Source organism: Cydia pomonella, chromosome 24, assembly GCF_033807575.1.
Source record: "Cydia pomonella isolate Wapato2018A chromosome 24, ilCydPomo1, whole genome shotgun sequence".
Taxonomy (NCBI): domain Eukaryota; kingdom Metazoa; phylum Arthropoda; class Insecta; order Lepidoptera; family Tortricidae; genus Cydia; species Cydia pomonella.
In genome coordinates this window covers 10,569,251-10,596,277 of record NC_084726.1, presented here as the reverse complement: position 1 = coordinate 10,596,277, position 27,027 = coordinate 10,569,251, and the positions used below count along the sequence as shown (strand labels likewise).

General features: G+C 35.5%; 1 protein-coding gene across 9 annotated transcripts in view; it reads right to left on the bottom strand.

The window, feature by feature from the left end:
- The window catches only part of LOC133531104 (uncharacterized), a 109,251-nt gene that overhangs the window by 36,871 nt on the left and 45,353 nt on the right, over positions 1-27,027 (bottom strand). For all 9 annotated transcript variants that reach the window (XR_009801457.1, XR_009801458.1, XR_009801456.1 and 6 more), the window contains exon 2: positions 24,631-25,418. Coding sequence is in view for 5 of the 9 variants with exons in the window: in XM_061869208.1 (XP_061725192.1) it covers positions 24,631-25,245 (615 nt within the window). In the remaining 4 variants the exon portion in view is untranslated. The remainder of the gene's footprint in view (positions 1-24,630; positions 25,419-27,027) is intronic.

Genomic DNA, 27,027 nt, shown 5'->3' with positions numbered 1-27,027 from the left:
GTGTCAATATGAAAGTCACGGTTTGTCGGATGTGTCACTGTCACGCGGTGCGCACGCATTATTTAATAATCACTTTTATTTTTTAGACAGGATGTCGATAAAAATATTTTTTTTAATTTCCAACACCAAAATGCACATGCATTTTATTTTCAATCACATCTACCTACATATTCTCTTAAGATACATAATACAACTTTTAGAGTCCAGAGTGCCTGACGCGAATATCGAAATTTAGTTATTTCTGTCTCTATTACCCTTACATATTCGAGTATGATAACTGTGTATTGAGGAACTTAATTTAGGCTATATTAGGCATTATTTGTGTAGGTAATATATGTTTAACAATTATAGAGACTACACATCTCTATATCTCTATATAGTACTCTGACATTGGGGACCTTTTACATCTCCAGATTTAATGTGTTTTTAACCATAGAGACTATACATCTCTATTGTATTGTAGTAATTATTTATTTTAAGATTATTATAATGTAATGTTTACCCAGGTATTGGCTGTTGTATTTATAAAAATTTGTTATGTATTTTTCATGTCACTATATGATGTTACTATAAATGTTGTATTGACTTGTAAAAGAGCCCTTGAGGCCTACTTGCAGAATAAATTTTTGAATTTTGAATTTTTGAATTTATAGTAGATTTTGATTCATACTAGCATAACAATCAAAACACATTTGCACAACATTCTATTCAGAATAACTTACTTCTCCATTTATTTATTTATTTTATTTAAAGGCTAAACTGTTTGACCTGTCTGTTAGGCACTGTTTTATCTAAACAGACAACAACGAGGGGCGGGAGGGGGTTAGGGTCGGCAACGCGCTTGTAACTCCTCTGGAGTTGCAGGCGTACATAGGCTACATAGACTGCTTACCATCAGGCGGGCCGTATGCTTGTTGCCACCGGCGTAGTATAAAAAAAAAACATTCAAATTTGTTTTACAATATATAGAAAGGTAGTGTAAAATAAGCATGCACAGCGAGATAAAATAAAAACGAGCAATAACTATCCTAAAATTATTAAAAAAAAATGTATATCCTAAAACTACACTAAATTACAGAATAACATAAATAATTTTAACATTTCAAATTGCTTAATATTATTGTGAAGTATGCATTAATCAGAAGGCAAAAATATAGCATTACCTGCACGCACCATAAAACCTGGGTAGATTTTTTTATAAACAACCTACACTACACTAAAGAAGATCCATTTGATTTACTGGTATCTTACGAATAAAATAATGTATTATTTCAAGCGACCGTTGAATGTTCGATGTTCGATGACGTAACACATGTGAAGGTCATCTCTCGGGCTACATTCCACGCTTATCTTATATATATTCAGACTATATATTCAGACCTCTATGATTTCTAATCACATCACTAAATCGAGATGTGAATTCACGTGCACGAAACCTTTTCGATTGTTTCCTCTTTTATGTCTGACACATTATGCCGTGCAAATTTTTATTTATAATGTTTGTATTTTGCTTTTTATGATAGTGTAGTGCTTACGATGGTCTACTTAATTAACTAGCTAAAATAAAAACAACTAAGTATACTTCGTTCTCATCCAGTGTCAGATAGTTCGTTAAGATCTCGAATATTTCCTATAGTCGAGGACTAACTTGACGCAGAAATTTAGTTACCTTTTCAAGTCCTTTAGTAACGTTTTTACGACCGGTCTGGCCTGCCTTGCCTATGAAGCCCATGGTCCCGGGTTCAAATCCTGGTAAGGACATTTATTTGTGTGATGAACACGGATATTTGTTCCTGGGTCATATAGGTGTTTTCTATGTATTTAAGTATTTATAAATGTTTATATATTATATACATGTATATCGTTGTCTAAGTACCCTCAACACAAGCCTTATTGAGCTTACTGTGGGACTTAGTCAATTTGTGTAAGAATATCCTTATTATATTCATTTATATTTATATTATATTTAAGTCCTACAGCCAACATCCAGTTTTTTTCCAAATTTCAATACAGATATGAATTCACTAATATCAGTATATTAAGTGACGTAACCGGTGTTACTTTCTTACAGAGCATCAACCAAACTACACTAAATTGAGATGTCAATTGAATTTATTCTTACTAAAACATGCTTTGAATCAATTATTTAATAATGAACGTGAGTATTCTAAAATCCGTTAGTCAGAATCGGCATCTTTTCCAAAACTCGTTAAATGTAGGGAATGCAATAACCGGGCGTTTTTCATTACCGGTAATTTACCGACGCGAGGTCCCACTAACCGGTTAACCGGTAAATTACCGGTTATACGTTTATGAAATAAAAAACATTGATTTTGCATTATTATTGATTGTGTCCTTATTTTCGTCAGTAACCTTTACGTTACACGACGGACGGACGTTATAGAAACATCGACAAAACAAAATAATGAAAATAAACTATAAACATTAAACAAGATATATTTACTAATCATATTAAATAAAAAATCAAACATGTATCATTTCAAAGCGAAATGAACTTGTACATTAAATAAGCAACATTAAACTTTTTTAATTCTTTAAAAATCGCAGTAATCAAAGGGTAACAAAAATTATAACTAAAGAGTGACAGTCGTCATTTAAATGTCATACAAGTTTGCATTTACACATCTATCAATATAATATTGTTATTAAAGTAACTAAAACCGTAATCAACACTCATTAAAATCTAGTAAATATAAGAAAAAAAAATTAACTCAAGATTAGTTTCATATCATTTTAACACTAGTTACTTCAAAATTGCACTTTATGAGGCCGTTATCGATTTTAGTCGCAAAAATGTCAAATTGATAGATTAAGCGCATGAAATTGTACACCTTTTGTTAACTATTAAAAATAACAAGTACTGGTTTCTATTAGCACGTCTTGTTATCTTTCATTATATTTTTTTTTTTTAACAGACTCACTTAATTAGTAATGGTTTTTTTCTGATGGACGTTTAGGTAAACGCGCGAAAAGCAGTGATTTTGTCGATCTTATTTGAAAATTTCGTTAAGTTTGGACTGCTAAAAATGGTAATTTTGTATTACACATATCCTGTACTTCAACTTTAATAAACTACATTTTTGTTACTATAAATTTGAAGTAGTGTAAATGAAAGTTAGACGAAATCAATTTTCTCCAGAAATTACTTCAAAACAAGTGACAATTTCTCTGAAAATTGACTTAATTTCAATGTAATTTTGATACTTAAACAATCATGTTGTACATTTGCTGAAACTGTTCTTATACATCATTTTGTATAATTTACTACCATAATTTATATGAATTTTTAAAAACTAACCCTTCTCGTCACCTATTACCGGGGACGCACGCTTGCGACCTCATTATTAAAAGGCAAGATGAAAAAACGTGCTAATAGAAACCAATACTTGTTATTTAGATATTACGTAACAAAAGGTGTACAATTCCAACGACTAAATCTATCAATTTAAAATTTTTGCTCTAAAATCGTTACCGGGATCTTAAGATAGGAGTTGGAATCAGGAACATGTCATCATCAGATCATTCTGTTAATTATGTATAAAATAATTGCGTTTGTTAAATATCTAGGCGATTAATTAGAACGTTGCTTAGACATTCGTGAACGATATCTTGAACACAAGTAACCAGCGGTAGAAAATGTTCTTTCGCATTCCACACTTGTCGGACACTACAGACTAAAACAAAGGACACTGAACATAGTAAGGCGGGTCGGGTAGGGGTGGCGAGAACCACTCATTTGTCACAAAACATTGCTTCCTAGTTCCTACTCCGACGAGATCATAAGATGCAGAAAAGTAAGTATTTTAAGTGTCTCTTCGTAATCGTAAACCGTAGTAATTGTTTTTTTTGTAAGTACGAAGACATAGATGGGCTAATTCAACAGGTTGTTACATTTTTATTTGCCTATACAACGTTCGGTAAATTCCCGGTTACGGCTGGAAATTACCGGTATTTTACCGACTGTAATATTGGTCAAATTACCGGGTAACCGGTTAACCGGTTAACCGGTTAGCATTCCCTAGTTAAATGCAAATTATTAAATGATGTAACCTGCGTGAAGGTCGTCTCTCGGGCTAAATTGCTCTCCTATCGAGAGCCCGCCAATCTAACAGACCTTTGACTTGCAATCACTTGCTAAATTGAGACATGAACTCATCTCGCTTCGAAACATACATTGATTCATGCAATTGTTTACATAAGATAGAAATAACATATTGAGATCATATCATATCCTTCGCAATGGAAGTAGTGAAAATAATCGGGCATGTCTTTTCTCATATCTTATCGTTTGTGTGTGTGTGTGTGTGTGTGTGTGTGTGTGTGTGTGTGTGCGTGTGTGTGTTTGTAAAGTTATAAAGTGTGGAAGTACTAAAATAAATAAATATTATAGGGACATTCTTATACAAATTATTGACTAAGTCCCACGGTAAGCCAAGAAGGCTTGTGTTGTGGATACTCAGACAACGATATATATAATATACAACTACTTAAATATATATAAATCATCCATGACTCAGGAACGATGATCTGTGTTCATCACACAAATAAATGCCCTTATCGGGATTCGAACCCAGGACCATCGGCTTCATAGGCAGGGTCACTACCCACTAGGCCAGACCGGTCTTAAAACTTCATATTTTCATAAGATTTGACGTTTAAGGTGTTTTTACACTCTGTTACTGAAAGTCTATGTATGCTAGGTATGAGATTGTATCACACCGACTTAGAAAGCAAAAGAAATTACTGCCTCGGGTGAGACTTGAACTGGCGACCTCTGGAATTCAAGTCTCACCGAAGGCAGTAATGATTTAATAAGAGAGTTAAAAAAATGACGAAGCGCTTCCAGAAAAGGTAGGTAGTGTCCTTGTGCTCCTATTGGCTAGCCTAGCCATAGATACCCGCCAGATATCTGAGTTATAAAAACACAAGTTTATACTATAGGTACTTGTCGGGCTAAGATGGTCGGCTCTTTATCATTTGTCACCATGCCTGTCACATTCTAACAAGTATGTAAGTGCGAAAGTGACAGGCATAATGACAAGCGATAAAAATGGAACCATGGTGTCACTGTTTGCGTATGTAAATGTCCTAATAAAATCAATCAGTTATAGTTATAGGAGTAGTTTGTTTTGATAGTGAATACCGCGGCGGTGCAGCGGTTCCGCGTTCTAAATTTGAAATCTCCCGCATTGACCCAGTTTCACGGAGTCTGCAGCGCGGATGAACACGTGAAATCTTTTAATGTTTTCTCAAAGTTCGGTATCGTAAACTCATGTAACTTTAGTCCATAACAGATAACTAACTATGTAATAGTATATCTTAGATCGAAAATAAATGTAACGAACATAATTTAAAAATTGGACCATTGTTGTAGTATAGGTATGTACTACGAAGTAGGAATTTAGAATAAAAATGTATTTATACTAGCCACTTTCCAGGACTTCGTGTGTGTAAAAGCCGTTAAATATTAACTTCATTTTTCCCATCTTCAGGGTTGAATTTCCAAAAATCCTATCTTAGTGGAATTCTACTTATATTTGAGTTCTTATATGCTTCTAATATTCCAATCTTGTCGCACTCGTCGACTTCGAACTTATTATCGATATTTATCAGTGCACGGGGCCGATTTTTGAATTTCTATTGCTTGATATCGTGTTATACCTTTACAACGAGTGGTGAATACCACTGGACTCCCAATTTATAACGGCCGTATTTCAAAAATAGCATTTCGCCGTTTTCCGGAGATTTTCGAGAGACGAAATCGAGCGCTCGGATTTCAAAAATCGGCCCCAATACCCAGAAAATTTCATTATTTCGTCCACTATTTTTTGTGCCTAGTCACTTCCGTATCCCAGCACGACTTTTGGCAAAATTTAACCGTCATAATGTCCTCGTAAAACTGCCATAAAAATGTCATAACGCGAATTCCAGGTCGCTGGCCAGAACAAAGTAGTTACCGTGTTTTACGGCTCCGAGAACGCTGCATTGCTTGCAATACACGATAAACTGCTATTTAGTAGGTATACGTACTAGTAACTTTTTAAAATTAGGAAAAACTACAAAAAAAAATAACGAAACACCAAGATATACCACAAAAAAAAAATTACCTACCTGCCAGAATCATATGAAATAAAGATACTCACGCTAGTGTCGCCGCCGTCGCCGGGTCCGGGTCACTTCAGTACCTATTTTATAGCATCGTATAAGCATCACGTGATCCCCGATCACCCGTCAAAGAAAACAAGTGTCGGACGCATAGATGGTAGGATCACATCATCACATGAGGGTAGGGCTGTCATCTCGAATTTCGCCAAACCCGGACAAAGATTCAAAAAAACCCGAACATTTGGCGTAAATCGCATTTTTTCCCCGGACGAGTTCGAAAATAATATTTTTAAAAAATAAGAGCCTTAATTTTACATGTAGTTTTAATGTGCTTCCTTACATGAAAAGTGTCCGGGAAAACCCGGACGGATGGCAGCCCTACATGAGGGATAGAACACACGCAATTAACGCAATGCGCAAAATAACCTACCAAAAATAACCTACGTAATTTGGTCGGGTTATTTGTTGCCCACCAAAAACCGTACTTAACTAAAATTTACAATGGGGAATAAAAAATATTAAACTGTGAAAAGGACAAACGATCATAGCGCTTTCTCTGCTACTCCTACTGAAAGTTCCATAAGAGCATCTCGTTCAATTATCTGCCGGCTCCACCATTTCATCTCTATACCTATTATACCTCTATGGTCGGAAGCCTCGGCCCGGACCCGGACGAAGCGTGAATCATGCTTTATACTGTAATATCTTGAAGAACACGCCCATAAACTGTCAGTTTTTTCTCTCTAATAAAAGAGTATAGTCAGGGGCAAGTATAACATGAGCTATAGCGTATTCATAAACACATGGTGTACTGTACTGCCCCAAAACCCACAACTGCTGTAAAAACCGTTAAGTGCATCTGTTTGGGTGCTCACCCACATCCCGAATATCGCTTACATTACATCATGGGAATATGTGTCATCTTGTCGTGAATGATAATGTCATCAAATAAAGTAAACATTGACATATCTAAGGACGGGCCTTACGGGCACTAAGGTGCTAGTTCAGTGGTGTTACTCACGAATTCGAGCCAATCGTGCAGTCTAACGCGACTAGTTGCGAGTGTTGCGACCAATCGCGCGCGTGATGTAAACTCTTTAACCAATCGCGTTATGATGTTAGACTTATGTCAATGAAAGTAAACTAAAGATTAGTGTGGAATATGCCTAAAATCGCGGTGAGCGTATTACCATTGAAGACACTAAAGTCAAACCAAGCTAAGTTGGCAGCAATTTTGATAGCTCAGCCAGTGCAAGTGTTATTTTAAACGTCAAACTTCTATAAAATTAAGACGTTTACTTGACACTTGCACCGTCTATCAAAATCACTGCCAACTTATCTTGGTCTGGCTCTATGTGCGTATAAATAAGTAAGTAATAATAAAAGTATTAGTATTTGCGAGTTTTGATAGTAGGTATTAAAATTGGGTCTCGCGAGAATTGTTTCACTGTTTACAATGTGGAGCGCGATCGTAGCTTTTCACACGGGACACCACGCATATCGCAGGTATACATAGTATCTATTTGTTATTGTAAAATACAGATTTAAGACTTTTTTCATTTTATGGAATAGCCCCGGACTTATTTATATTTATTTATAAACTACCTATAGGCCTATTTCTTGTCTATAAGTTTTGATCAAAAATTGTATATGACTGTTTGTTTCTAAATAAATAGAAGAAAAAAATTAAATGTCACACTTGAATGAGATACGATTTTTTACAAGTAACCAGGATTCGATGACAATTTGCACGTCACCGTGATGTCACGTGTCCGTCTTACGAATTTTCAATCTGACGGTCACGTGACCCCTGACTGGCCCTGACACGAGTTTAAAAAAAATTCCCTATTACAAAAAGTGCACAGCGCCGCTAAAGAAGTTTTACTTGACAAAACTTGTAAACCTACTAACGTCCGACATTTCGTGTTCTATAGAAAATATCACGTGATCACCGATCACCCATCATATAAAATGAAGTGTCGGACACCACGGCCCGGACTCGTACCGATCTAGCGTGAGTCATCCTTAATGTTAAAATAGAATATCAATAAGTTTTACTTGCAATAATGCAGGAAGCTTATGACGTCAGCCCGCGTAGCCAACATGCCAATCGCGTAGTCATCTCTCTTTATCACTCTTATATATTAGTGCTACCGTGACAGTTGCGTTTCGTTCACTACGGAGCGTTAACGATCGGCCCGTTGGCTACACGGGATGCACATTCACTTAGCGTCATAGTTTTATAATGAGACAAGCAAACAATTTAATAGCGGTATGTATACATGTTACAATTCCGTGGAACGTTATGTCACTTCGCCAGGTGACAGTGATTCACGCACGCCATCGCGTGACGTCATTATGACGCCATCTTTTCAGGAGGCGAATTCGGTTCTAACAATTTGATAAAAAAAAAACATCAAGAAAAAAAATAAGTTTAGCCATTACAGATCCAAGCTTTCTTGACGATACTGTCAAGTGTCAGTTTGTGTTATTTAGTATCGTCTTAACACCGGCAGGAATACAAAAGTATGAGTAGGGTCTAGTATTATTTGGCTGCAGTTTTCTGTAAGGTGGAGTAACTTCCACAGTTGGGCTCTGCTCTAGATCTGGAATGATCCGCTGTGCTGTGCCCTACCACACAAAGCAAGATGACATTTACAATGCCCATACCTCTCTTTTGGACGTAGTTTAAGAACGTACCAGGGTCCAAAAATTACAGATACAAATTACAAACTCGAAATCATTTCCATATTTGATTGTCACAGCTAAACCGCAAGTGCATAGCGGTTATACGAGTAAACCAGCGGGCGCCAAAGTATGAATAACATTGTTTCCCACGACGGTACTTTTTAGTATTACCTTGGAACAATCCTCTAGAACACTTGTAAACTTTCACACCCTAATCACTCTTCACCCTCTGTTCGGTTACCTACTCTTCCAAATCCTTTGGAAGAGTACGTAACGCGACTACTTATAGAAACCTTGGGCAGTCTCCATCAGGATAGATCATAGAAGGTATATATTCAAAAATATCTGAATATGAATAATTACTATATTTTCGGGTAGTTATACGATTTATTGGTTAACCATTCAAATACAAAACCGCCTGGACCTGTGAGTGTGACTGAATTACTGGGTCAAAATACTTTTCGTTGTCTTGTTTCTGACCATTCAATCACGCTTCTAGTCTAGTATTTTATCATATAAATAAAAAAGAGTTGAGTGCTATTGCATGTCTTCCTAGCTGTACATTATATGTATGTATGTATGTATATACTTTATTGTACATAGAAATAAAAACACGAAAAACACAGTTACAGAGTAAATTAAATACAACAAAGGCGAACTTATCCCTGTATGGGATCTCTTCCAGTTAACCTTTGAGGAAATGAGTAAAACACATGGTACATTATAATACGCATGAGAAAAATTAAAAACTAAATTTCACCTCATAAAAAAAACTCCACTCCGTCACAATTTTTGGGGCCGAAAAAACTACAAAGCGAAAGAATTGTGACCCAATTATGGCACTATTACAATGCTTTTTCTACGAGTTAACCGAAATAATAAAACAAATGTTAATATCTTAATTTAACTGCTTCAGTGCAAAACGCATCGCGAAGCCCATTGATGTCGTTTGTATGAAACAATAATTAAGTATTGTATCATAAATCATAACAAAACTGCTATGCAGTTTGGCAGATAAGTGATCATAGCCGATGTAACTTCTCTTTTAAATAAATAAATAAATAAAATGTTCTATCTAGTTATAGACCTACATTCCATAATATAGGTATTAACAAAAACTTCTAACAGTCAGTCACTGTCCGGTCAAGGTTTCATAATTAAAATATTTTCCTCCATGTTTTCCTTTACCTATGTGTATAATTTAGTTACGTTACGTTGTCACTCCGGTCACATGACAAGATGCTATTTTAAGTCTTATTTTATACCTACTTATATTATGGTGACATTCGGAAGGTGACTGCATGTTGTAGCGTTGCGGGTGCAACGTTAGGGCAACGATAAATGGGCGATGCATCGATGTGGGTCAAAATTATATTCGTCGTCTTTTTTTTTGTCCCCAAAATATGTGACGGAGTGTAGCTTTTTGTATGAGATCTTTTTTTGTTTTGGTAAATGTAATCTACAGCTAACATACATGCAATAGCACTCGTCAGCAAAAAGTACATTGTTTCTTGCCATAAGGGACGCTCTGACAGGTTATTCATATAAAGATACAAGCAAATTTCGTCCTTATGGTAAGCGACAAAGTTGCACCATTTGACGTTCACAAATACAAAAATGCGTGACAGAGTGGTCCAAAACAAGACAACGAAAATAATTTTGACCCGGCACTGTCAATTTTCTTAACAACCGAACTTTCGTGAAACACAGACATATTGAATAAGTACATTAAAACGAGTGACGCACGTATTTTTAGTCGAAAATTGCTTGACATGTTTGGCTCCATACCGAGTGGTAACAACGGGAGCACGCGTATAAGTGATCCAATTTAATGTATCTAATTACCCACCCACTTCTTCAGTAGAAAAAGGCGATAAATTTAAAAAATGTAGGCGCAAAGGGTTGATCTCCCATAGAAAATTTTAATATCACGCCTTTTTCTATTGACAAGTTGGGTGTGTTTGAGTATAATATATATGAAACACACTAGAACGGTCCAGATCGGGGCCGAGGTGCCCGACACTTCATTTTCTATAGAAAAGATCACGTGATCACCGATCACCCGTCGGACACCACGGCCCGGACTCGTACTGATCTAGCGTGAGTCATCCTTAATAAATAAATAAATATATAAATATTATAGGACATTATTACACACATTGACTAAGTCCCACAGTAAACTCAATAAGGCTTGTGTTGAGGGTATTTAGACAACGATATATAATATATAAATATTTATAAATACTTAAATACACAGAAAACACCCATGACTCAGGAACAAATATCCATGCTCATCACACGAATAAATGCCCTTACCGGGATTTGAACCCGGGACCATCAGCTTCGTAGGCAGGGTCACTACCCACTAGGCCAAACCGGTCGTCAAAATAGAATATGAATAAGCTTTACTTGCGCTTTGCGTTGCGTTGCTGTTGTATTGAAACTGACAGTGACATTGCCGATAACGCTGTTGCAGTTCTAAACCGAATGTAAGCTTTATTCAGCTAATAGACATAACATGACCTTTAATGCAATGCATTGTCAACACTCTTCAATGCATATTACGGCATTAATAACAAACACAAACCGTGTATCTTAAATATTTATTATGCAACATAGAGGTCGGCAAATAATTATGTCACGAATCATTACATAAACACACAATATTGCTGTTTATGTTTCAATGAGTACCCAAGCCGCCGAGTTTCTTGCCGGTCCATATTGGGATACCCTCCTCCAATTGAGGAGGGGTTTAAACTTAAACAATGGCTCCTACAGGCGCAATTTTATGATATGAACGATTTCGTAAAAAAATCATAAATGTATGAAATATATGTACAAAATTTAATATCTTCATTAATGTTGTAATGATGCTTTAATTTTATAAGTATATACTTACTTTATATGTCAGAAGCGCTGGTGGCCTAGCGGTAAGAGCCTGCGACTTGCAATCTTGCGGTCGCGGGTTCAAACCCCGGCTCGTACCAATGAGTTTTTCGGAACTTAATGTACGAAATATCATTTGATATTTACTAGTCGCTTTTCGGTGAAGGAAAACATTGTGAGGAAACCGGACTAATCCCAACAAGGCCTAGTTTACCCTTTGGGTTGGAAGGTCAGATGGCAGTCGCTTTCGTAAAAACTAGTGCCTACGCCATATCTTGGGATTAATTGTCAAGCGGACCCCAGGCTCCCATGAGCCGTGGCAAAATGCCGGGACAACGCGAGGAAGAAGATACTTACTTTAAATGTCAATCTACCAACCGACTCGTAACGAATGTTACTAATAAATGTTTTCTTTCTTTTCTTTTCTTTTCTAAATCTTCTCGGGTCAGAGGTGTAGTGTTAGAGCCGGTGTATCTTTATTTGACGTTTATAAGCGCATTTTTATATGCTTACTTGAAGTAAACTATCTTATTCTTTAAGCTAGGAACATTTCTATTTTTAGATCTATCTATACGTGTTTATGAATGAGATATTATATAGTGCATGCTCCCTTTAAGATTTTAATTCGTGTCATCGACGAGCAGATTTCTCAAAACTATCCTTTAATTACAAAATTAACGCTTTCCTACCGGAGAACAGAAAAAAGAAGACTGAAGCGCGCGGTTGTTTTATACGATAAACGCGATGCGATAAGCGTTAAACGCGGGGCATCGCGTTTTACATCAGACACCCATTTTACATCAGATTATCTAATTACACTATTTACGCGATAAACGCAGCGGTAAGCGCATTGTCATTTTTTCTACATTGTTGACGCATGCGTTCAACGCTGCGTTTATCGCATAAAACAATCGCGCGCTTAAAAGTACTTAGTAAAGTTTCAAACGCAGCCAAAAAAGTAGTTTAATTAGTCAATAAAGTCATTACCATCATTATGCTATAAAATACACCGCCAATTGTTCACAGAATTGTTTGATTTTATAGTCAATTGTGCCCTGAGAAATCGGATATGCGGAACGATACGACTTCATTAATTGTTGGATAATAATTTCTTAAATAAATATTATAGACCGGTGGCCGGCTGTATGAAACCCACCTGATAAAAAATAGAAAATACCTACTATGTGGGGGTAGCTGACATTTAGTAGCTTCAACTGCTCTTGGTCGACCGCGGCTTAACTTGGCAAATTTACTGACATGCTTAAATAATAGTTTAAGCTATGAACAAACCATATTTTCAATATTGATTTTTGAAGAGAAAACTTCTTTAGCGGCGCTGTGCACTTTTTGTGATGGGGAAATGTTAAGCTCGCGTCAGGAGTCGTGTCAGGGGGCCTACCGCGAAAACCGAAATTCGCAAATTGCGGGGATCTTTCTCTTTTACTCTTAGTAAGACGTCATTAGAGTGACAGAGAAAAATGCCCGCAATTGACGAATTTCGATTTTCACGGTAGCCGCCCTGGTCACGTGACCGTCAGATTGAAAATTCGTAAGACGGACACTCAAATTGAATGTCATCGAAGCCTGGTTACTTTTTAAAAATCGTATCTAATTCAAGTGTGACATTTTATTTTCTTCGGAAAGAAAAGGAGCGTGATTGCATGATGGTGAACGATTCATTAACATTTATTGATTGTGTAGGCTGTAGATCTGCTCACGTCTCATGAATTGTATGTTATATAAACTCCCAAAACTAACAAGAAAAAAAATGGCGTTGCTTTGCACGCTTTAATTAAACCATATTTAAACATAACTACTACTAGGTACTATCTAAAAAGTTTAATGTATCTTTTATAGTTTTTGGAATCCCTTGTATAAATAAATAACAAAATTTGCAATACATTGCGTCTTGGAATAAATATTAAAGTGTGCTAAAAATCAGAATACAAGTTATTTTTAAAAGTAGCTAAACTAAAATTAGCCAGTTTAAGGAGTACACCCTACAGTTTAATTTTTTGCTCGTGGCCACACCCGGTATAATTTATTAATTGGCTATGCTCGAAGTGCGTGATGAAGAATCCAAAAAGAACCGATGTTCGCTATCGACATAGCAAAAACGAATAATAGAGGGGCAAAATTGTTGTTTAACCCCTTGTGCTAATTATATCCGAGCAAACGAAAGATTCCAAAATTATAAAGTGGAGCGTTGCAAGGGTTTCAAGGCAAAGGGTTTAAATAAACTTTGCTACTCCATAAAGTTTTTACCACACCAACGCTTGTAAATACTGTAAAATATTATAAATAACATACAAATGAACGTTTATAATTCAAACTATATAGTAGGAGGAGGAGGTAAATAATTAAACTAAGTATTTCTTCGAACCTTCAGGAAAACCTAACTGAAAATATACGTTTTGTAATTCATACTTAGCTTGATCCAAATATTCGGAGCCACGACAATAATGCCTCGATTTACATAAGCTAACCATAAAGGCCGTTCTTGATCTAGATTTTTTTATACACGACCTAATAATACGCAAGCCAATAATACCTACCCAGCAAATACAAACTCTATTACGAAAGCATAAAGTTTTATTTAGTTTGCGGTCCGCTGACAGCTGTAAGATTTGTTGATCTAACAGGAAATGCCGGGAAGTTATTTTATTCATTTATTTTAGTTAGTCTTTGAAGCCATTCGGAGTTTCGTGTTAAGGGAGAAAGTTTAGTAGATTTATTTATGTAATTAATAGAGTAAATTTCGGTGTTTCGTGATGGTTAGAAATAGTATGCTAATGGGAAACCATTTAGAGTTCTGACTGAAATGAATTATGGATACATTACACCCTAATGGTGCGGGCTAGATTTAGACCAAATTAAACGTCTAAAACTTTCCATTCGTACTAATTCGTTTTTGACACATGCCGTAAGATGGCACTTGTGGCCCCTATGGTTTTTTTTTTTCTTGCTAGCGTTTGACCCGGCTTCTTGCCACGGCTCATGGGAGCCTGGGGTCCGCTTGCCAACTAATCCCAAGAATTGACGTAGCCTAGGTACTAGTTGCGCCTATAGTGACTGATACTATAGTGACTCATTATAAAAATAAAAAAACCCGAATGGTAAGTTGTATTTTTGAAATGGTATTTTCACCAGCTTTCATTTGATACCCATATTGCTATGGAAAGAAAAACACACTCACTCACATACTCTCAATACGGCACGACAATATCGAGAGATCAAGAGTGTAACCTTAAGAGGAAATACTAGCTGAGCCCCTTTGTCAGATTTGAGAATTTGCCTTAAATATCTCTGGGCGGCTCCTAAGTCCTAACATTAGTGCGATAAGCAACTGTAGTTTAGGCGCAAACCCTGCGTAGAAATCTCAGAAATCGAGGTTTTGTTCTCGACATTTTCCTCCTCCAAAACTTAAGCAATCATAACGAAACTTTGGTAACGGAATGAGAAGGAAATTATCTGTGTCTGAACGTTTTGAATTTTGTGTTTTTTGTTGCCGATTTTATGCGCTAGGCGTCTGTTTACGGTGCATTTTTTGCCATTTTTAGCGCTGTATGAAATAACCTAGTTCTTATAAAAACCAGAATATCAAAAAAAGGAAAACGTTCCTAGGTATCTTAGACACAGGTAATGGTAATAGTATTAAACTCTATATAACTAGTAGTTCGCCCCAAACTGAGACATACTTAGTCGGCAAAGGATCGAAAACCACGTGCAATTTATTGCAATGTCTCTTAAAAGTAACCATAGTGATTAAAATAAACTGTATCTGTGGTAAGCCGTAATCTTTCTATCAAAATTCATAATTCGTAATTTTTGTAGTTTTTATATCTACATGTAAACATTCATTTGTGCCTATTTTAGTCATTCTGCCTATTCAATGTAGTGTTAAATAAAAAAAATCTATGTTCTATCTTCTTTCTTAACAATTGTCAAATACCTATACGTATTCCGTTTATTTTATTTTTGTTTTTATCTTGTTAATTATTTTAAATACGTAAACCGACTTTCATTTGATACCAAACTCGACTATACTGTAAGGATACTGTTTAGTTTATATAGATATTTTGTCATTATAATACATTTTTCTAGATTAAATAAGCTAACTATAGTATTAAAAGTATTTGTAACGATCGATCACGTGAAGAGTCACGTGATCGATCCCTCCATCTTAAATATTGAACGAGCATTCGGGAGGTGACATTCGAACGATGACAGTCGAACGATGACAGTCGATGCAAATTACAAGTGGTTACATTGATTGTATTATTAGCAGGTCAGTACGTTTTGTTTTGTTAGAACTCGATACAATATAATTGCTTGTCTGAGCGACAAGCGTACTACTGTCGTGTGGTTAGTTAGATTGGAAGAGGTTATATTCATTGTGCCAAATAAATGTATTTTGATCACACCTACCGTTCTTTTAATATTATGGTTAGACCCCTTATATCTCAGAAGTGAGGATAGGCGAGTATTTTAACAAATCACTCGTTTATCCCGCCTGCAAAAGTTAATTAATCGGCCCTGGCACAATGAATACAATTACTGACGCATAACGACTGATGATATTGTTTGTCTATGTTTGACCACTTATTTTGACTAATAATTTTTTTATGTGAGGTTAGTGCTCACACTTAAATAATGTTAGCTTATAAGACGACTAAATAAATAAAAATAGTAAACGAAATAATAAAATATTGTAATGTAATAACATCATAAAACTGAATTAGCTTACGTGAGAAATATTAAACGAGTGCATACGTTAAAATTAAAACGTATGCTTGTCAGGACAAGGTCAGGACAGGTCCTGAGTTGTTAGGACAAAAATAACAGTTACATATTTTACACTAGATAATTACAATTTCCTCCTCCTACTTGCATCGGTTTCCTCATCACTGAAGGTAGTTGCCACTTCGAGGGAACAGTTTCTCTTTGACAATTTACCGCCACGTCCATCTGTCGCCAAATGTAGGGCACCGTGGAGCCCGGATTGGTGGCGTGGAGCGTGGATTAATTTCCAATAAATCCAATAAGTAAAATATAAAACCTAAGGTAATCAACCTTAGTTGTGTGGTTGCATTTTAATTAGAATATTTTCATTTTTACTTCATTATACAATTAATTTCAATTATAACGGTCTGATTTAATAATGTTAATAATAATAATAAAATAATAAAATTCTTTATTGCACACTACATAAAAAACAGATACAGAAATTGATAACATATACACATTGGTAGGTAACAACAGGCGGACTTATCGCTAAACAGCGATCTCTTCCAGACAACCTTCAGATAGTGAGATGGCGAACGAAGCGAAGTTAACGGGTGGTGCAAAAAAAAAAAAAAAAAATAAAGAAAAAAGTAGTAAAAATACAATATAATACATATACTACACATATAAAGTTAAGATAGACTACATTATTACTATATACAAAAAAATATGTGTGTTTGTTTTGATTGGTTCGCAATCAGCGACGGAATATATATATAGACAACGCTCTCCATAGAAAATACCAGCCATACTGACACTGACAGCTACCCCTTCACCGTGAATATATCCTTGCAGCTTCGAATTATATTCAATAAACTAATTCCTGCTATTAAACAAAAAGTTGTGATTGATCAATAAAAGTTTTGATTGCCTATAATAAAATTCTATGCGTCAAACCGTTGTTGCGTTACAATATTTTGGCGTTGTCAAATCTTACAATAATTATACTAAGATGGAACCAATTCATATAAATTATTGTTTGACGCGTATTTATTGTCAAGATTAGGCATGTTTATACTTTATAAGTGTATGTCGGTACATACAAAATTTGAAACGTAATGTTAATATGTATTATGTATTTTGGAACAATGAAAGTACATACAAAATTTTATAAAATGCCAGTGTTGAATGTTTCCCAAGTTTAATATACGTTTTTAGTTATGTATCAATAAAATGTAAATAATACAAAACAACAACGCAATATGGAAAGAAACCTGAAGTTAAAATATTATAAGTGAGACGACGTTTTATTTTAATATTTTGAAATTTAATAAAGTATTTAACTATTTATCATACGACCTTTTGTTGGGATGTTACTAGATTCAATTGAACTCTCCGAGATATTTTCAGTACGTGCCATCTGAAATATTATTCTTAACTGAATATATTATATTGTTTTGTTTTAAATATAGTACATATGAAATAACCAAAAATATAAGTAAGCGTAAGAACAACCTTATCTTCAAGTCCCACTTATCCAGTTTCTGTCTGATAGTAATAAATTTCTTTGAAATGTACGCTACAAATTCGCGTGTTTGGCTAGGGAACCAAGTGAATCAACCTGGTGCCTGCCTGTTTAAAGTAACAGCATTTTTGTCCAAAGAATTTTCTGTTCCGGTCAGGGATTGTGTAACCGGTTTTATTTAATACCTGTAAATAAATTCTCAAACTAATACCGCTATAAAAAGAATAGCTATATTCCTATTAGAGGTATTGTTTTGATTTTGCTTTTGTTTTTACCGTTATATATAGACTATTTACAATATTAAATACCTTTATTCAATATCGCCATTCATTGTACTTGAAAGGTAAGATGTCAATCAGACACTACTACTAAATCACAACAAACAGGTCTAATACTGTAACGTCACGTGATAATATTTTGCATAGCTGGCTGAAGTGTAGTAGTAGTACCTAGATTAATATAATTTGCTTCTGAAAGTAAATTATTTAAGTAACGATGTCCTTCATTTTTATTCGCAAAGGAAAAGCCTTGCCAAAGTACTAAGTCTGAAATATTCTGACAATTTAGCAATACGCAAAGCGCAACATCTTCGAAGTCACAAATAAAGGAGTGTATTGACATTGACATGTATAACCGGTAATGGTTTTTAAGGGTAAAATGTCAAATACAGATATTGTTGTCTAATGGCAAAATCACTAATAGACATGAGTACCGTTATTGATTATACCTGTAATCAAAGCTTTAGTGATAAAAATTGCGAAATACAACTATAACCGGTTATACCTAATTTAAAACCGGTAGTCAGAATACCGGTAACGATCCTTGGTTCCGGTCCTTTGTGAAACTTGAATAAATAAAACAGGAAGTTTATCGGCAAGAAATTTGCACCGTACTTGATATTTTACATAAGAACAAGTAATTGGAGTTCCTTTAAAGTAAAATGTTGCATAACGCCATCTCATTCTGTCACCCCGTATCAAAGTATGCCCAAAAGGGCATGAGTTATTATGAAACTAATACATATAGCTACGACATTTGGTTTAGCGTATTAGTCTACAACAGTCTGTTAATTTAAATAATTATTTATCATGTTTAGGAATTCTTCTTCTTGTGTTGTATTGAATTGTTGGTACCAATAAACGCACAATAAGGCATTTGATATAGGTTTCTGAATTAATAATTTTGTATGGGCTGACATGTTATGCCACAGAAGGCTGCTGTCGTACTAAAGCTGTCTAATTCCGCCTAGTACAGTCAATTCACTGATTTAAACCTTCACGATTTTTACACATCTTTAACTTATACAAATGGGACTTAATCGCTTAAGTTTTAAATTTACCTCCGACGTTTCAAGGACGGTGTTGTCGGAGAAGACTGGCTAAAGTTGACATCAACATTTACATTAGAAAATCGCGCGAGTTTTTCGAACTACCCGCACAGTCGATTCGTTTTCGGCACAGTAACCGAGGGGTCATTTTTGAGCCCAAGTCAGTCTTTTATAGTTATTCTAGTTCGATGTTCGCAATAAAATGGTTTTTTATTGTACTTTTATTGAAAATATATATTTTTACGTTATGCTTAAAGCTAGATGCGTGATGGTGTGGCAATGATGCAAACTTGCCTATTCTTTTTATTAGTTTTTTTATTGTTCGAATTCCCTAGGTGAGCTTGAGTTTGCTCGTCTTACATTTATATGAACAAATGGAATAGTTGTTTATTCAAATAGTGATCAAATTATTGGTATAAAGAAAATAAACGATATGATAAATAAATCAATAACGATATGACAAATAATAAATCTATATAATAGATTCATATACATAAATACCTTGTGATGTTAGGATAATTTTAATGTAACATGACGAGGGGAATTAAGATGATTTTTATAAGAAAAATAATGAAACCGTTTTGACGCGGCCTGAGACGTTATTTCAGGCTGCGAAAAACACTAATAATTGATGCAAATTTAGAGTTTTGATATAGTGTAGATATTTCATGCTGCTGAAAATAACTGAAACTTGTTAAAATTTCAAATCTCATATATTGTGTAGAGATTCATTCATAACGGCCTGAAACGATATTTAAGGCTGCTGATGGCGACTGAAACTCGTGATAAATTCCAATGTTTTGACATTGCGTAAGGTATCATTAGAAATGGCTTGAAACGATATTTCAGGCTACTGAAAACGACTAAAACTTGATTTAAAATTAATATATTTTTATATAGTGTAGAGTTTTATCAGAAAGGACCTGACATGTCGCTTCCTGAAAACTCTCAGGACTTGATGAAATTTAATAAATTGGCAGGGGTGATATTTCGGGCTGTTACAGCTTGTTGGAAATGCTAATATTATAGTTTTAATGGTATTGAAAATTAATAATAAAACTTAACTGAAATCAAGGTATCCTGTCGGCTGATAGAGCTCTTTTAAAAGAACAACGTGTTTTCTACCTAATCATATTTTAAGCATATGTTGCAAAATGCCGCATCGTAATGTTTTTGTAAGGACGATTAAAAATTTGAATGAACAATGATATTATCCGAACAAATCTAAGTTTCAGTGATGGACGCAAATGACGATAAGGTCAGCAATAATGGGCGCAGAGAGAAGCGCAGCTCCGATCATAATGTCGCGGAAGTGGACGTTAACGAATGTGAGATTCGGGAACGTCCAACGCCTAAATCATCTGCCATGCCAAGTGAGGGAGCGGAAGGGAGCCTGAAAGGTAGGCAAAGCCGCAAACACTTGCTGCATGATGAAGAGTATGATTGTGAGTTACGGTGTGAGAGAGCGCCACGTTCACGAACACCAAATGTGGGTCCAGACATGTTCCGTGCAGTTGAAGCATGTCGCCATAGACGCACGGGCGCGCAAGAAATTGCGGATGGTAGTGGAGTTCCTCTTATGAAGACAACTAGCATAATTATAAGCATCCGCGACATCATGTAAGTCCAATACGGTATGGACGCATGGAGAGAAAGAGGCACTATGTTTATAGTAGTAGTTCTGATGACGACTATCGTGTAACCTCTAAACATAAAAGGTTGTACTCTCACTCTCCATGCGTCGATCGTGTCGTGGATAGTAAGTAGACTACCTGAATGAATCTGGTGAAAATACTATAGGTAAATTTCTAATCATCGTAAAGATGTTGAAGAGATGAAAATTCTCGAGTTCGATCCAATATCGAAAGATCAAACCATTCCTACATGGCTTACAAAAGTAGAGGAGTGTGCTGAGACTTACGGGTGGGCAGAGAAAGAGATTATACATTTCACGCTTCTGAAACTTACAGGTCTTGCTAAATGTTGGTACCAGGGTCTCAGCACTAACCTATACACGTGGTCAGAGTGGAAAAGGAAGCTTGTAGAATTATTTCCAAGTCGTGATGATTACACGGAAGTTTTAATAACTATGCTGTCCAAGAAAGCTCGATATGGAGATTCACTTCAGCACTATTACTATGATAAACTTAATTAATTATTATTTTATTATTATCTTTATTTGTCTTGGGTGTTAAGTTAGTAAAAGTAAAATAAAAAATAAATAAAAACATACGATGATATTGGGACGACGACACTGAAAGTCCAAATGGAATGGGTCCGAGTAATCATCATGGCTAGTTAGCATGGCTAATAGTCTAGGATATAGGTAATTTAGATTAATTGATGTTTTTTGTGAATATTGCACTATTGTTATAAAATAAATGCTTTCGATTAGGCTTTGTAGACGTTAATAAATTAAATTATAATTCAAATTAAGTTATGTGAGCTGTATACTTTATGAAACTGCTAGCTTAACAGTCTAGGCGTGATTCATTTATTTAATATAGATTTCATGTTGACACTTGGAGAGACAGTACACCTCCAAATCTTATTAGTATTAGTACTCTGACATTGGGGACCTTTTACATCTCCAGATTTAATGTATTATTTACCATAGAGACAATATGTCTCTGTTTTACTGTAGTCATTATTTATTTTAAGATAATTATAATGTAATGTTTACCTAGGTATTGGCCGTTGTATTTGTAAATGTTGTTATATTTTTTCATGTCACTACATGATGTTACTATAAATGTTGTATTGACTTGTAAAAGAGTCCTTGAGGTCTACTTGCAGATTTACTTTTAGAATTTTGAAATTCGTATTGCTTAGTTAAAATACTTTATTTTGTAATATACTGATATGTAATGAGTAAATCTAAAATGTAACCTAATGGTAAATGTAGGTGAGCAAAGGGACTTGCTCTAGCAGGATGGCCGAGCTGTAAGGATACTGTTTAGTTTATATAGATATTTTGTCATTATAATACATTTTTCTAGATTAAATAAGCTAACTATAGTATTAAAAGTATTTGTAACGATCGATCACGTGAAGAGTCACGTGATCGATCCCTCCATCTTAAATATTGAACGAGCATTCGGGAGGTGACATTCGAACGATGACAGTCGAACGATGACAGTCGATGCAAATTACAAGTGGTTACGTTGATTGTATTATTAGCAGGTCAGTACGTTTTGTTTTGTTAGAACTCGATACAATATAATTGCTTGTCTGAGCGACAAGCGTACTACTGTCGTGTGGTTAGTTAGATTGGAAGAGGTTATATTCATTGTGCCAAATAAATGTATTTTGATCACACCTACCGTTCTTTTAATATTATGGTTAGACCCCTTATAATACTTTCTTGCAAATAAGATGACCAGAATAGCAAGACCCCCTCACAAATAGCTTTTTGTCCTTCTAGGCTCTTATAGCTCCAAAACCCCTTGATCAAGCCTGCTCATAATTTAATGACTAAAATATAATGCCCTCAAGTACACGTTTACCCAATTTCATTTAAATTAGAACAAATCTGCTTAAGTAGTTGTCCATCAAACTATCCTCTGATAGTTCAGCGTAATAACATCGAAAAGCCGGGAGGTGCCCCTAGCCAGCTGTGTGTTCCAAGTCGAATATAATAACTTGGCTTCGCTCGTTCGTTCGAAAATAATAATCTAGGGCCAAAATCCAGAGAAGAAAATGGCGAGAACGTTTGTGTGGAAAAATGACCACTAATGTTTCCTCTAAACGGTGACGAGCACCATAGAGATAAGCTAACAGTTGCGTCATGTGTAGATAAGCAATGCAAACACTTGCGCATCCTCAAAGTGCAGTATTTAGGTGTTCCCATTCAGCGACGGAATATGGATAAACGAAAACAATTTAATAAAGAGATAATAAGACACGTCATTTAAATAATTGTGATTTGCACAGCAGAATGCTGTTTTGCTGTGAAATTAGTGTTTTTGCTGTGCAATTCGTTTTTAGGTTAGGTTAGGTTAGTATTTTTTTGCTGTTTGTTTACATTTCTAATAAACACGTAAAAGCAAAATCAGCTTATATAATAAGCTGATTATATTTAACCAAAAGTCAAGTATTAGACAATACATACATATGTACAAACTTTTTTGAAGATAATTAGATATGTATTCTGTAAAGAACAGCAGCCTATGACTCGTAAGCTTTAAATCGCTATGACTATCATTATCATCGTCTAAAAATAAGGTCGAATACCTATTATTCAATATTGAACTTTGTCAAGTAAATATTTAAATCCTTCAATATGTAGTTGTGGGAAATGTTCGACAATTAAGCAAATGGTTTTTAAACACATTTAACTAGCGTGATTTAAAACTTTTTCGATTTATTATGAAAGAACAATTTGGTTAGTTAACTGTTGTTTTATTGGCAAAGTTTTCAAATGACTCAACTTCGAATAAATCCATTCCAATACATTAAAAATAGTGATAATGAGTAATGTATCTACTTAAATTCAGTTTTGAAATAGTTTTTCCTCGTAAACTTTTGAAATGAATATCGCTGTTCGACTTCGAACCCGTTTTCTTAGAATACAACTTGTTATGTGTGAATTTTCAAGGCAGTGTCATGAATTTCGACCTACATTTTCGATAAACATGAATAAAAGTCTAATGTTAGATAAAGAATAATGGTAGAGTCAGACCAAGATAACTCAGCATAGACTGTACAAGTGACACTGTGTGGAAGTGTCATGTCAAATGCTTATGACAATAAGACATTTGCAGTAGTATTTGTACCCACAATTCCATATTTTTTTCCATCAAATTCAGTGATTTCAGGAGTCAAAGATATGATTTTAGTGGGAATACGTCTGTCATTTAACTCAGGCAGTTGGTAAGGACTTAGTATGGTCAGTACCGGCAGGTTGAAGCTGGTTTGATGTTAAGTAAGTAAAAATGTAATATATAAACTAGTTGGTTGCAACAGTGTGATAAGGGAAAGCTGTGGACTGAACGAAGATGTAGTGACAAAGGTACTCGTATGTTGAGATGGTTTGGACACGTGGAAATAATGAGAGAAAGAAGGCTGACAAAGAGAGTATATAAGGGAGAAGTAAAAGAGGGAGCTGGAAAAGAGTAAGCCTCGGCGGACTTTTCTGATCAAATCGGGGAAATCCTGAAGGAAGGCCAGGCCAAGAGCACCCTAAACCGGCGAGCGTGTATGAGGAATATTCGTAATGTTATGAAAGTGAAAGAAGCGAAATAGGTATGTCAGGTGTCAAGTGGAAATCCGAGATTCCTTCTTTACTCGTACCAATCGCCTGAGATAAGTAACCTGTAGTATCAAAATTAGGTAGCAAATTTAAATCCCTTACCTCCTCCACGGACTTCTTCGAAAACTCGTTCATGGACACAATCCATTGCTGCACTAGTTCGTTCACAATAACCAGATCATTATATAACCACGTCAACAAGTCGTTCACCCACTGTACGCTCGGCGGATCGGGGCCCGTGCACGTCGGTACTATGACGCTTTGGTGCTTCTTGTGCAAAGCTTCGGGGCCAGGGGACATGCGTCCTAAACGGCGCTTATTTGGCGGTGTAGCTGGCACAAATCCACTAGGCTTCGGCTTGAACGAGTTAAACGTAGCACTTTTAACTTTAGCCGTAGTAGCCAACACTGTATCAGCGCTGTTAACGATCTCACTAGCCGTAGATTTCGTTGATTTAGGTTCTTCTTTTGGCTTTTCTGATTCAACAGCTTTGGGCTTGAAGCGGCTGTAAGCCCATTTCGCTATGCCGAGAAGGACTATGGAGAAAAGTAGCCAGATGAAGATAAGCATGACTAGGTTATCCATGGCTGTGTCCATATAATCGAAGCTGCATATCAGATCGTCGACGGCCTCGGCGAGGTCAGCCATGGCGCTCCATGTTGTCGTCCACCACGAGCGTTCCGTGCCCGCCGCCGTCCCGCCACCAACTGAGGCCATTTTTTTTCTATTTCTGAACGCGCTATTTTGGTAACCAGCTCCGTCTCTTTCTCTTAGGGCGCGTTCAGAGTCATTTTAAACAATGAACACAGTATTAATAGTCCGTTTGGTCGTTCGTTCGTTCGTATTTAAATGTTGTTTCCGTCCGTGATCTAAGATGACATTGTTTGAGGCTGAAACAAATGAAAAATATCGTTAGAATACTGCTAAATAAAAATAACACCGTGTCTGGGAGAAATTGATTATTTTGATTAAACCTTTAACGGTCCAGATTGAAAACAATTAGGTATCATTGCTATTTTGTAGTCAAGAAGATGATGTTATGGAGTGATCGTTTTTGTCTTATAATACGGATTGCGCCCTATAAAAAATTAAAACCGGCTGTTATCTATCTCCACGATAATTTTTTTATTGTTATTTATGTTGTCTTGAGCAATAAAATAATAAAAAGTGTAACTATTTGTATTGTATTATAATACGATGATTAATTCGATTAACTATAATTATGATCGTAAATTCATACATAATGCCAGGTATTAGAATTAACCTCGAGGTCCTTGAGCAATTGACAACTAAATAGGACAATAAGGACATCCATCAAACCATTACACAAGTCTAAAATAATAATTATTATATTATTAATAGCTAAGTAGGTAAATAGCAGTCGATGGGACTTGACTTAATACCTATAGCCTAAATCTGTAGCTGTAGTTTACACTCGAGCACTCGACGTTGACGTTAGTGTTTGCGTAAACTCGCAGTTCATCTCGCTCGCACTTATATTAGTGCAGTAGAGAGGGAATGCGATTAAGTTCACGGATACGCATTTTTGACGTGGTCTAGTTAGCATCTTCTTAAGGCAGCTTTTCTACTGAGGCGGAGTTGAGAAGAATCATCGACTCCTCTTATCTCTGCCTCAACGGAAAGCCAGACTGAGAGTTACACGAACTTAGCCGCACCATATAATAGAAGATACGTTCTCATTTTAAAATGACATTCTGAAATACAGTGTAATATAACGTCACTCAATATAACGTATCACTACCTACCCTAATAACATCGAGAAATTTTTGGTGAGAAACCGTACCACTAGAAAATCGCCTTTACTTTCGGAGATTTTTAGCGTTCTTCACAACCCGATCATAGCACGACTACGTGTGTGGATGTCGTGATGCCTACACATTTTATCCTGTGAATAATAGTAGCAATACTACAGATTTTCTGAAATATTTTTTACGCCTAAAAACTTTTTAATAAACAATGGCTTTTGTCTAACAGATCAGAGGTTAACCCCTTAATCTGTTAAACAATAGTTATTTGTTTTACAAGAGGGAAAAGTTGTTGTTTAACCGCTCGTGCTAATATTGATACCCGAGCAAGCGAAAGATTCCAAAATTGAACCACGAGCGTAGCTAGTGGTTCTAGAAGTGGAATCTTGAGCATTGCTAGGGTTTCAAGGCACGAGGTTAAACAAACTTTGCCTCCAAGTGAAACCCATTTATTTTTCAAAAATTCAAAAGCAACAATGTCGTTTAAAATGCAACGGTATCGTGATAGTATTATTTATTTATTTTATTTTAAATTTAATTATTTGTGGCTATCCCATTAATTTAAATTTAATAATTCCTTTATTTATCTTTGTTATTAATTTAATTATTATTTATTTTTTTATCTTGAGTTAGATTAGACATCTTATTTTTTTACAGCCCCTTATAACGTAAATTTGGTTTCAGAACAAAAACAAACGCTCAGGGTAAATAGATATAGGACCGAATTTGTCTG